Source organism: Capra hircus, chromosome 12 (assembly GCF_001704415.2).
Source record: "Capra hircus breed San Clemente chromosome 12, ASM170441v1, whole genome shotgun sequence".
NCBI classification, from domain to species: domain Eukaryota; kingdom Metazoa; phylum Chordata; class Mammalia; order Artiodactyla; family Bovidae; genus Capra; species Capra hircus.
In genome coordinates, this window is record NC_030819.1 from 57635630 (window position 1) to 57648931 (window position 13302).

A 13302-nucleotide genomic window follows, 5' to 3' on the forward strand; every position below is an offset into this window, starting at 1 on the left:
AGTGAATGTGTTACATGGGATTATCAGATAGACATCTTTCAGGCATTCTTGGAGCTCTGCAGTGTGTAAACTGAACACTGAAGACATGATTCAGGTTAAGAAAATTCGTAAGTGAAAAGGGCTCACATAACTCTTGAGTCCGTGTGTGTTTTTTACTCCCTCTTGAGGCAGATGACATGAGTTTGAGTAAACTCCGGGAGTTGGTGTGGACAGGGAGGCCTGGCATGCTGTAGTTCATGGGGTCGCAAAGAGCGACACGACTGAGCAACTGAACTGAACTGAGGCAGATGATGCAATCAGAATTTTTTCCACTTTTATTGATTAATTTTATTAACTGAAGCCCAGAATATGTCTGAATCTTGGTTGAATGCACTGGGGGAGAAGTATAACTTTGCCTTTTTTAAAAAAGTTGAATTGAGGCATAATTGCTGCTACTGCTAAATCGCTTCAGTCATGTCCGACTCTGTGTGACCCCATAGACAGCAGCCCACCAGGCTCCGCTGTCCCTGGGATTCTCCAGGCAAGAACACTGGAGTGGGTTGCCATTCCCTTCTCCAATGCATGAAAGTGAAAAGTGAAAGTGTAGTCACTCAGTCGTGTCCGATCCTCAGCGACCCCATGGACTGCAGCGCACCAGGCTCCTCCGTCCATGGGATTTTCCAGGCAGGAGTATGATGTATAATAAATTGCTCCTGTGTGTGTGTGTGTGTGTGTGTATACTGTGTGCTCAGCTGAGTCTAACTCTTTGTGACCCCCTGGACTGTAGCCCACCAGGCTTCTCTGTCTATGGGATTTCTGCAGACAAGAATACTGGAGTGGGTAGCCATTCCCTTCACCAGAGGATCTTCATGAGCCAGGGATCAAACCCACATCACCTGCATTGGCAGGCAAATTCTTTACCACTGAGCCACTTGGGAAACCCGTCATACTTAAGTGTATAGAGTTTGATTCCTTTTGACAAATGTGTACACCACCCACCGTTTCAGATCTAGCACACCACGGAGAAGTTTGAGGTGGGGCTTGGACTTAACGTCCTCGACACGCAGACAAAAGTTACAGTCGGGGCTGAGACCTTGGCTGAGCACCACTGAGTGACAGCGCTGCTGAGGCCATCTGAGTGACAGCAGACACTTGTCAACCTGGTTTTGGCAACTGCATTTCTGAGGTTACACCACCTAGTATTTGGACAAAACAAACACTTCAATTCTCTTATGCAAATTTCGGTTCAATTCCTTAAAAACAAAAAATTAGCTACCCCTCCTTCCTCTCGCCGACCGTGTGGGTGTGCTGGGGGCAAGGAGGGAGATTTGTTTATGTTGTCCTCTCACCAAAGAGCTCCTCAACAAGCCCAGAAAAATGTGCCCTTAAGCCCTACCTTCATTTGAGAATGGTCCAGGCAGTTATGCTGGCATTTTGCTGAGACTTGCAAAATTGGACAAAGAAGAATGCAAGTGCAAATGAAGTTGGATTTCAAGCCAGTGAGAGCTGGTTTGAAAGCTTTTTTAAAAAAGGTACAGCCTGTATGACATTAAAAACTTCAGTAAGAGTCTACTTCCACAAGCCTCTGTATCGTAGATTCTGGAATAAATAAAGATGGTTCAGGAGAAGGGTTACTTACTGGAGCAAGATTTTTTTAAATGTCTTTTTAAATTTTGTTCAGAATTACCAAAGTGTTTGCAAAGGTTGGAGTCAGTTTTTTTAATACTGTTTTTTTTTTTTTTTTAAGGAGATTGTCTTCTGGATGTCCAATTTGTGGTGGTGTTTAGAAATATGTATAATGCCAGCTTACAGTTTTTCCTCTGTTCCCTATCTGCTGGGATCGCTCCGTCTCTTCCTGTGTCTGGCAGGCCCCAGCGTCTATGCAGGATCGTGTGGGCATTTGGTGTGATGTCACGTGTTAGTGCTTTTGTCCTCGTTCCCTCCATCTTTCTTGTGAACTCGCTCCTTCTCCCCTGAAAACCCTTCCCTTCCCAGTCCCCTCCCCACCAGAAAGAGCTGACAAAGTAGCTTTCTCTACCTCACCTCTGCACAGTGATGACTCTGTGCACCAGTAACTTGTTTGTTATAGGTCTGCTCCCTTCCTAGATGCAGAGCTTCTTGAGGGCAGAGACCTTCGACTGCTCGTGGTGTCAGGCACATTGTTGTTTAGTTGCTAAGTTGTGTCTGACTCTTTGCAACCACGTGGGCTGTATAGCCCACCAGGCTCCTCCGTCCATGGGATTTCCCAGGCAAGAATGCTGGAGTGGGATTTCCTTCTTCAGGGCATCTCCCGGACCAGGGATCAAACACAAAGTAGATGCCCAATCAGTGGGCTGGCCAAAGTAAAGGGGAGAGCGAAGGAGCCCTGGAAGAATCCAGGCAGAAGGGATCTGAGAGGTAGGGCGAAAAACAAGAGCTATTAGTGTCGAGGACACCAAGGGAGCAGAGGATCGGAAGAGGGAAAGGCTGGCCGTTAGTGTTAATTTGCCAGGGACAGCCAATGAGACAAACACTGAAGACGTCCATTGTATTTTTAGGAACTGAGGGAAATTTTCTTCCGTCCTAGTCACATCCTGGATAATACTGCAGGTGCGTTAACAACACCAGGCAGAGTGTCGGCAGTGAGAGGCGGCAGGTGACCTCTCAGAGGATGCGTCGGTGGAGCTCGGCTTAGTGATATATTCTTCATCCTGATATTCTGTACAATGATATTTTTTCCTGGTGTCAAACCCACTGAATAATGGGTCCTCTCAGTTTACAAACTGAATAGAGATCTCAAAAATTCAGAAATATTTGCAGGATATAACACTGAGAGTCAGATTGAGTCAGACTGAGATTTGGGAGTTTATTGGGTGAATCTTAACAGGCCTAAAATCCTGGTGGATCATTTCTCAGAAGGTGATAATGAGCAAGGTGGTGACAGTTATAAAATTGTACAGTTCTCAACTTTCCTTTTTCTCAAAAAATTCAAATAATTTAGATTTTTTTTAACTACCAAAATTCACTTTAAAATTCTCTTTTTAAAACTACCAAAATTTGAAAGAAAATTATAGCCATAAAATGAGGAAATAAATGTCTTTCTATGGAATATTTGAACACTTGAAGAGAAAGAAGACAGTGTCTTATTAGCAGGAAGAATAAAATATTCATGAGATGGTAACATCATTTAATAAAAAAAATACACAGCTTCTTGAAGGATAAGAAACTAGAATAATTCAAAGGAGATGAATATGTTGGATTTTTGGGAGAATGGAAACCTTTAAAGCATCATGGTTATTAAAAGTATAGGAATAGAAGATGTCCAATTATATATTTTAAATTACTTAATTACACTGTAAGATTTCTTTTAGCTCAGAGCCCAATATCATCATCATTCTTTGAACTACTTGGAAAAAAAATGAAATTCCGCTTGTGACTGTTACCATGAGGAGGGAGAGACAGACTTAACATCACAGTCTGTGAATATTCTCCTTTAGCCCAAACCAAGCTGAATTCTTTGTGGCTGATTATCATTCACCTTGTCAGCCAATTGAAATATTTTGAAAGGAAAGTTTACTTTTTTCATGTTCACAAATTTAATACTATTTTAAAATAAAAATTGGCCCTTTTATCATTATCCTAAAATTTGAATAGTAGCACATTTAAGCTGTTCTCACTTTTCTCTTTAAGAAAACATATTAAATGACTAGAGTCATATCATTTTTTATTCCCAATGAGTGGAGAATAGTTGGGCAGGAGAGGGGTTACACTGAGAATATCTGGAACCCTCAAACCCTCTCTAACATCATTTTATTTTTAGAAGATCAGGAGATGAGGGACACCTTCAAGTGGGGTGGGATTTTTCCCCCCTAATTATGATTTAAATCTCAGGAAATGTAATACATTTATCTAAAATGCATTTTAATATGAAAAGTCTCAACATGAATACATTTTATTAAAGCAAGAATCTGAATTCTCCTGCTTTCTCTTACTGCCATTGCATGGACCTTACGGATGTCCTGACAGCTGGGTTATGCAGGGTGGGGTAGGGCTGGAGTTAGGTCAGCCAGACCCCTCCTCCCTCACTCGATGGCGCAATGGAAAGGTAGAGAAAGACTTTAGAGTTCTTTCAGATTTCATGTATACATTTAAGAATGCAGCATGGCGTACTTTTGAGTATGGTAGTTTTTGTTTTGTTTTCTTCAGTATGGTGTAGCTTAAAGCGTGGACTTGGGCAGAAGCATTGAAGGCAGGTCAAATCTGTGTTCTGATCTCCTCTCCCCTGTTTCCTTGGCATTTGGCAGTCTCGGTGTGCTCATCTGTAGAGCAGGGGGATTAGGGGGGATCCGTGAGATGATGCATGTCCAAAGCTTAGCACAGAACCTGGCCGGTATTAAGTGTGCAGTAACCACAGCTGTTGTTACTGTGTTCCAGATGCCTCAGCTCTTAACCCTGTGTTGCAGCCAGGCTCTCCGCGGGCAGCCGTGCCTGTCCCACACTCTATGTGATAATCACACCTTTTTTCTGAGGCTCCATTTCATTTCGTCTGCACTCTTGTTCAGCCCCCTGAGGATACTGTGAATTGGGAATGAGAGTCACTCAAAGCTCAAGTTTCAGCTTATCTTTGCTAGATTTCCCCCATTAACATCCAGTATTTTGTGGCCCAAGGCTCTACCCTGTTAGGGACTCAGAACTTCACCACTGTTCTCTAGATTTGTATTATGGAAATGTATTTCTTCTCCTGTTAAATCATTACCTCAAACTTTAAGTAATGCTTTACTTTTAATTTCTTTGCTGGGAAAAAAAGTGTGTTTTCATTAAGCTAAGGGAGATTCAAGAAGTCTCATGGGCTTTTCAAAATAGTTTTGTACAAGCCACTCATTGTTTTGAAGTTTGTGGTATGTTCCAACTTGACAAAATAGTTTTAAGTCCTGCAAGGGAAATGGTGTATAATTAGTAAAATAACTTAATAATCTAATATGTAAACAGCTTGCTGGATTATAATTATAATTTATGGGTTATAATGCAACCCTAATCTGGACACACTTCTTAAAAAAAAAAAACTTTACTCTTCAGAAAATCTGTTGTAAAAAGAACTATTTGCTAAAAGGAGAAGAGAATGAAACTTATACTCAAGTGAAAAGACTCAGCTCCTAGATTCTATCAAATAATCTTGCCTACTTGGCATACAGTAAACCAAAGTAAGGGCTTCCCGGGTGGCGCTAGTGGTAGAGAACCCACCTGCCAATACAGGAGACATAAGAGACGTGGGTTCCATCCCTGGTTTAGGAAGATCCCCCGGAGGAGGGCATGGCAACCCACTCCAGTATTCTTGCCTGAAGAATTCCACGGACAGAGGATCCTGGCCGGCTACAGTCCAGAGACTTGCAAATAATCTCTTCACACGCACGCATACAAGCAAAAACCAAAGTAAACAGTGATTTCTGAGACAGCCTCTAAATCCCGTATAATGTTACGTATCTACTGATTCCAGGCACTGGGAAGAGAAAAGGCAGATTTTATCATCTTTACCTTCTGACTCACACTGCAGTCAAGCAGAACCTAAGGGGTGTGTGTGTGTGTGAGAGAGAGAGAGAGAGAGAGAGAGAGACCGAGGAGGAGCTGGGGAGAGGAGACCCAGCCCTGGGACATGAAAGGATAAATGATAGAAATATGAGTTCTGCAGAGTCAGTTAGAGAAAAGAGGGCAGAGCCTTTCCACATAAATAGAGCAAGGGGGAAGGGAACAAAGGATGTATGAATGCAAAGTCCGGAAGAGAGAGAAAGCAAGCATGGGACAGGTCGAGCCGGAATCTGGTGAATGCTGCTTTTTCTCAGACCACCAAACCAGTTGACCACGTTAGTTGCAAGCCAGGCGGGATCCCAGCAGACACCACAGGGTCGTTTCCACTGGCTGAGTGGAGGGTGCCCTCCGTGGTAGGTCACAGCTCACTGGCTAGACCTCTGACTTCACCTTGTCAGACAGCTGACCTTTCCCAGAAGCCATCTTCCAGGTAGAGCGCAGGAGGGGAGGGGAGGGTGGGAGGCTGCACTGGGTTCCCGGCAGCACTGCTGCTCATGCACACCCACCCCGGGGTCCTTCCTGCTCATCCCAGCCATCTGTCATCTCCTCTGTCCAGCCCGCTTCCAGTCGACTGCCCGCCAGATAAGGAATGTTGTAAAGACAGACGTTTGCTCTGTCTGTGTTGTGTGAAACAAAAAGGTCGGAGGGAATGTAAAAATGTTTCCCAAAGTTTCCCCAAAACTTCTATTAAAAAAAAAGTCTTCAAGAGTTTCAGAAAACAACAATAATTAGGCTTGTGATTTGCATAGGTATTCATTCTGAAAGAGTAAGTTGTGGTTGCTTTATGGCGTCGCACCAATAAAACAGAGATCACGCTCAGCACTCATCTCGCCCCTTTTATTACCCGTGTGCCACAGCTGTTGGCATTCCTCAGCCTCCTGCACCTAATGATTTTTCAGATCTCTCCTCCCCTGTGCTCTTTACTGTGGATAGGAGGGGCTGCTTAGTAATTCTACACCTGTTCAAGTCCACGCCTATCAACTTGCTAAGCTTCCCAGACAAGTGCGGGGCAAAGCATGAGAACTCCTGAGTGGAGAGGAGGGGTGGAGACGGAGGCGGCTGCGCCTGGATTTGGCTTTTCAGAATTTTTTGCCAGGAAAATCAAATGTATTTCCTACCATGGCGGTTGATGACAGCAATTTATATTCCAGGACGAAGAACAAACTAAATTCATCGCAAAATGATTATAAATCATCAAGACGGAGCAGCCTGCCACCTGAATTACTCATAGGAAATGATATTAAAGCAAGACTTCAAAGAAACTTTAGAAACTTGGAACCCATTCACCTGAGGCGCCCAAAAAAGAGACCATCCATATTTCCAGGTAGGATTTGTTTCAGGTGATGCCTGCCGGTTAAAACAACAAGGATTGTGTTTCATTTCCAACGATCAGATGTGTTACATTTCAAATTAACTTGGGACATGTCTGAGAACTTGAGGCAGTAAAGTAAACATGTTTAATTGTAAAAAAAAAAAAAAAGAACAGTTCTTTCACCTGAAAGTACTCTCATCCTTTTTCTTTTCTTGATTTATTTTCATATCTTTAAGGGTCTGTAAATAGGTGTCTCTTTGACTTTAAGTATCTGTAAATAGGCAGCTATTCTGTCGGGCTGCGGAATCTGGGACCTGCTTTGCTTGCAGTCCTGGAGAATTCCATGCTGCATTTCTTTTCTGACATATTTTCTTTATTTTGCAAGATTATTGGATTGTTGAGTGAAGCTGATGTTTGTGTGCACCAGAAATTAACGCCATTAAATACTCAAATGCATGCTTCAAATTCCTGTCTTGCATCAGAGCCTAAAACCATTTGTAGTAAAGGGCTCGATTAAGGTGGAGTGTACTGGAGCTCAGAAGACTCCCAGATTTCAATCTCGATAAAGAGACTCTGGTGGTGGCCTTAGGTGGCCAAGCCTGGTATTACAGGTGTGTAGATTGTATAAGGTGCCTGTGACAGTGAACTCTCGCTGAGGTATCACTGGTGCATGATCCCTGGAGAGGATAATTATTTAGTCAACTTATTTCAGTACTGTTTGCGCTGGAATTTTCTGGAGAAACTGAAAGTGGCCTTTTGTTGTGATTGATTGACTGGTTAGATTGATAGATTAGACCCAGCTGCTGAAATCTAATTCTGTGATGATAGAAAATAAACGAGGAGAATTCATTCAAGCTTTCCTTCGTCATAAAAATGAAACATACCCCCCTCAATGTCTTTGTACTGTTTTAGGAAATATTGAACAGTTAGGTGATGATTTAGAAATGTGGGCCACCAAGGCCGCAAGCTGAAAATTTCAGTTCATAAGGAAGTTCTGCTCATGAAGTTCCTGGGTCAGTGATGCTACCCTGGTGTGAAAATACTCTGCGGGACAAAGCAAAGCCCGGGCTGCAGTGGGCCAGAGGTGTACGTGTGCAGTGGCAGGAGAAGGAAGGGGGTGATGGAAACAAGGCTGCGAGGAGGAGCGCTTGAGTGACTGGAGTATCTGAAAACATAGTAGCTTTCTGCCTGTTCTCTTTGATCGGAAAGTAACGAGGAGCCCAGACCTGCCTCGCTCTCCCGAGCCTGTGTGACACGAAACGCTTTCTGTAGAGCTGGTTCCCTAGCCCTTCTTCTGAAACCTGCTCCCAGGCCTGTTCTTCACCTTCTGCTCTTTCTTCTCCTTGTGTTTGGTTTAATGTATGGGAATCCATGTGGCTTCCCTGGTGGCTCAGTGGTGAAGAATCCGCCTGCCAAGGCGGGAGACACGGGTTCGATCCCTGGTTTAGGAAGATCCCCTGGAGGAGGAAATGGCAACCCACTCCAGTGTTCTTGCCTGGGAACTCCCATGGACAGAGGAGCCTGGCAGGCTACAGTCCACGGGGTCGAAAAAGAATGGGACGTGACTGAGCGACTAAATGACAACAACAACGTTGGGATCCACGGGTGTCGTGATTCACCAGGCTTTTCTCTACCACCCCTCCCCCACACTTCCAGACAGCCAGATCCCAGAATATCTCACCCTCTCCGGCCCCCATTTCCGTTTTGCCTTCTCTTTCTAGAAGGTCATCTCGCTCCGGGCTGTCAGCTACAATCACAGAATTATGAGAAGACCTCTAGCTCGAACCTCACACAAGTCATTCCTGAGAACTTGGACTGTCCTAATTAATTGGATAGGGTGGAGCTGTGAAAGAGGCCTTGAACTTAGGGGACTTGGGTTCTAGTGCAGACTGTGTCCCTAAAGGGCCGGTCTCCAAGCCACCTCACCGACCCCTGTGGCCTTCAGTGACATTCTTTTTCTTCTGTCTAGTTCTGCTGCCATTCCCCACCTTGGGGACAGCAAGAGGGGATGAACTCTTAACAGCCTCCCTGTGTGCCACGGTATCCAGGTGACAAGGTGGAGAGTTACCTGCCTGAAGTTTGAACAATGCTGGCTACTTCTTTTTTGTCTAAATTCAATTTCAAATAAACCACAACTTCACTGTCATGCAGGCTGCACTGACTTCTTTTTACGACAGATGACTTAGAAATACCCTGGCCTGAAAAACCCACCGCAGCTCCTAAAGGTCAGCTGAAACAGAAACGTACATCAAGTGTGTTGCTGTGCTCAGTCATGTCTGACTCTTTGCGACCCCCATGGACTGTAGCTCACCAGGCTCCTCTGTCCACAGGGATTCTCCAGGCAGAAATACCGGAGTGGGTTGCCATGCCCTCCTCCAGGGGATCTTCCCAACCCAGAGATCAAACCCAGGTCTCCCACACTGCAGGCAGATTCTTTACCATCTGAGCCGTGAGGGAAGCCCAAGAATACTGGTGTGGGTAGCCTATCCCTTCTCCAGGGGATCTTCCCAACCCAGGAATCGAACCAGTGTCTCGTGCATTGCAGGCAGATTCTTTACCAGCTGAGCTATCAGGGAAGCCCCTGTATGATATGTAGTGACACGTAAAGAGCAGATACAATGTGGGGCCAAGCATCAGGGAAATTTAGGCACCAACTCAAAATGCTAACTATTGTTATCATTTGTCTGATGAGATTTAAGATTGAAGACGCGTCAGTGTTCTGATGTGTATTCACTCTGACCCTTACAGACTCCCAGACAGCATTATCCTCCGTCTCAAGTCCCCTGTTCTCAGTCCTAAGCCAAGCGATTGACTGCTGTGTTGATCAGTTCATTCATTCACTCATGCAATATTCATTTAGTTCTTGCACTTGGCCAGGTTGGAGCATGAAGAAGCAAGCTACATGTTTTTCTGTTCTTATTGCCCATTTCTCCTCTAAGGACCATCCCACATGTCAGATGGTTATCGACCCAAAATGAAAATGTGTTTGTTTCATTCCCTTAAATTCTTCAATGACTTCCTTTGCTCTTAGGATAAAGTCCAGACTCCTTAATGCAAAGTACACGAGACTGCTTACCCAACCAGTGCTTCTGTCCTTGGCCCATCTCTTAGCATCCCTCCTCTTGCAGTCCTGCAAACCCAGCCCACTTCAGATCCCCATGGCCCATCACACCTGCTCTTCTGGGTTAAGTGCTGTATCACCTACGTGCCCAGTTTCACCTGACTAATTCCTACCTTAGCTTCAGGTGTCAGCTTGACCACCCTCTTAGGGAATGTCCAGGAAGTTTTCCTGGCCCTCCCAACTGGGTTGGGTCTATTCTCTGTTCCTTCTCTTGACACCTGGACTTTTCCCTATCACAACACTTATTGTATTGTAATTATCTGTTTACTTGTCTATATCTTCCACTAGCCCGGGAGCCAGGGACCATATCAGTCCTGTTAACCACTGTGTCCCTTGTACCTGTCACAATGCTTGGCACGTAGCATGAGCTCAGTAAATATTTATTCAGTTGACTCAAATTGTGGTTGACTCGAATTGAGCTCCTGGCACGCCTGTGCGCTCTGTATGCCCCCTTCACCCTCCCATCCTCTCTCGCCTCCCAATACACACACACACACACACACACACCACACACACACGACACATATCACACATACACACCACACATACCACACACACACACACCACACACACACCACACACACACCACACACTGCACACACACACCGCACACGCACACACACACCACACACAGACCGACTGCACACACACACCACACATACCACACACACCACACATACCACACACACCACACACATCACACATACCACACACACACACACAACACATATCACACATACACACCACACATACCACACCACACACAAATACCACACACACCACACACACACCACACACACACCATCCACACTGCACACACACACCACACACACACAACACATATCACACATACACACCACACATACCACACACACACTGCGCACACACACCACACACATACCACACACACACCACACACACCACACACACTGCACACACACACCACACACCACCACACACCACACACACACCACACACACACCACACACCACACACACACCACACATACCACACACACACAACACATATCACACATACACACCACACATACCACACCACACACATACCACACACACACCACACACACCACACACACACCACACACACACCACACACGCACACACACACCACACACACACCGACTGCACACACACACCACACATACCACACACACACCACACATACCACACACACCACACACACCACACACACCACACACACACACACACACATATCACACATACACACCACACATACCACACCACACACAAATACCACACACACCACACACACACCACACACACACCACACACACACCACACATACCACACACACACACCACACACATACCACACACACACCACACACACCACACACACACACACACCACACACACACCACACACTGCACACACACACCACACACGCACACACACACCACACACACACACCACTGCACACACACACCACACACACACACCACACACACACCACACATACCACACACACCACACACATACACCACACACCACACACACGCACACACAACACATATCACACACACACCACACATACCACACCACACACAACATACCACACACACCACACACACCACCACACACACACCACACATACACACCACACATACCACACACACACGCTGCACACACACACCACACACACACCACACACACCACACACAGACTGACTGCACACACACACCACACATACCACCACACACACCACACATACCACACACACACCACACACACACACCACACATACCACACACACACCACACACACACACCACACATACCACACACACCACACACACACCACACACATATCACACATACACACCACACATACCACACACACACACCACACACACCCCGCACACACGCACCACACACACACACGCACGCACGCACCACACACCGCACACATACATGACACACATCACACATATACACCACATATACCACACACACTGCACACACACACCACACACACATACCACACCCCACCCCCCACACACACCACACATATCACATACACACCACACACACACCACACACCACATGCACACACACCACACACATACACCACATACACATACACACACCACACACACACCGCACACACATACACCACACACACCACGCACACACACGCCACACCACGCACACACACTGCACATATATACACCACACATACCACACACACATACACCACAGATACCACACACACACACCACATACACACACTGTACATACACCCACACCCACACCCACACCCACACCCACACACACACACCCACCCACACCCACACACCCACACACCCGCACACCCACCCCTGTGTTCCTGTTCTGCCCTTTCTTCCCTTCTCCACCTGGGCTTCAAGGCCTGATTCGCGACTTCTGTCTTCTGTAATCACCCAGTCTTCTGGCCTCTCTTGGGTTCTCCTCTGTGCCGACCACCTCCTTGGCTTCATTACTGCATAAAGAGTCCTTCCCTTTCTTCCTGGGGTTGTGTTCAATTGTCTTAGGTTGTGAAAGGCTTCAGTACTTTGTTGCTTGGTGGCAACTGTTAAGTTTTGTACAGAAACTCTTTGAAAACAGGGACGTATATGTCTTCGAATGGCCCAGTTGTATCGGAGAAGGAGTTGGGCATCTAGGTGGTCAGTGTTCAGTGAAGTTAACTAATTAACTTCAATTAGTGGTGAGTTAACTAATTTACTGTGAGGCAGGGTCCATCCTGTGGAGCCCATCTCATTCTAGCTCTAGAAGAGAATGAGCTGGCAGTAGAGGCTGTCAAAGGGCAAGGTCTTTATCAATGATGTTCCTTCATCACTGTAGGAACTCCCGGTGAGGGGGAGTGCAGGTACCCTGTCTCAGTATGTATTCATTCATTAAAATGTGTTAGGATCCTCTGTATCCCAGGATCTATTCTAGCCCTTGGGAAAACAGCAGAAAAGAAGACAGTTTCTTATGTGACTGATAGGAAAGAATTTTCCTAGCAGGATGCCTTGCATACCATATAATCCGGCAAGTACCTCTCGAGTCAAGGAATGAGGGGACACCATACTCACAGCAATGAATCGTAAATAAAACCAGTACATATAAACATCCTATTCATATGATTTTTACCAAATCATCAAAAATTAACCATTTATCTTTCTCCTGGAGAAGCCTTAACAGTAGAACTAGTTTGAGTTGCTCATTTGAAGTTCCACCATCTCAGCTCCACCAGGCCAGGCATTAAGAATGTACGTAGGTCTCGGGACTTCCCTAGTGATCCACTGGGCTAAGACTCCGAGTTCCCAAT

The 13302-nt window shown here is 45.6% G+C and overlaps 1 protein-coding gene across 3 annotated transcripts in view; it reads left to right on the forward strand.

Moving 5' to 3' along the window:
* FRY (FRY microtubule binding protein) overlaps positions 5695–13302 on the forward strand; it is a 328278-nt gene continuing 320670 nt past the window's right edge. Inside the window, exons 1-2 of one of the 3 annotated variants that reach the window (XM_013968161.2) lie at positions 5695–5971; positions 6693–6865. In XM_013968161.2, the coding sequence (XP_013823615.2) occupies positions 5715–5971; positions 6693–6865 (430 nt within the window). In that variant the 5' untranslated portion in view covers positions 5695–5714. The remainder of the gene's footprint in view (positions 5972–6692; positions 6866–13302) is intronic. The other 2 variants (XM_018056623.1, XM_018056624.1) reach the window with 2 other exon arrangements.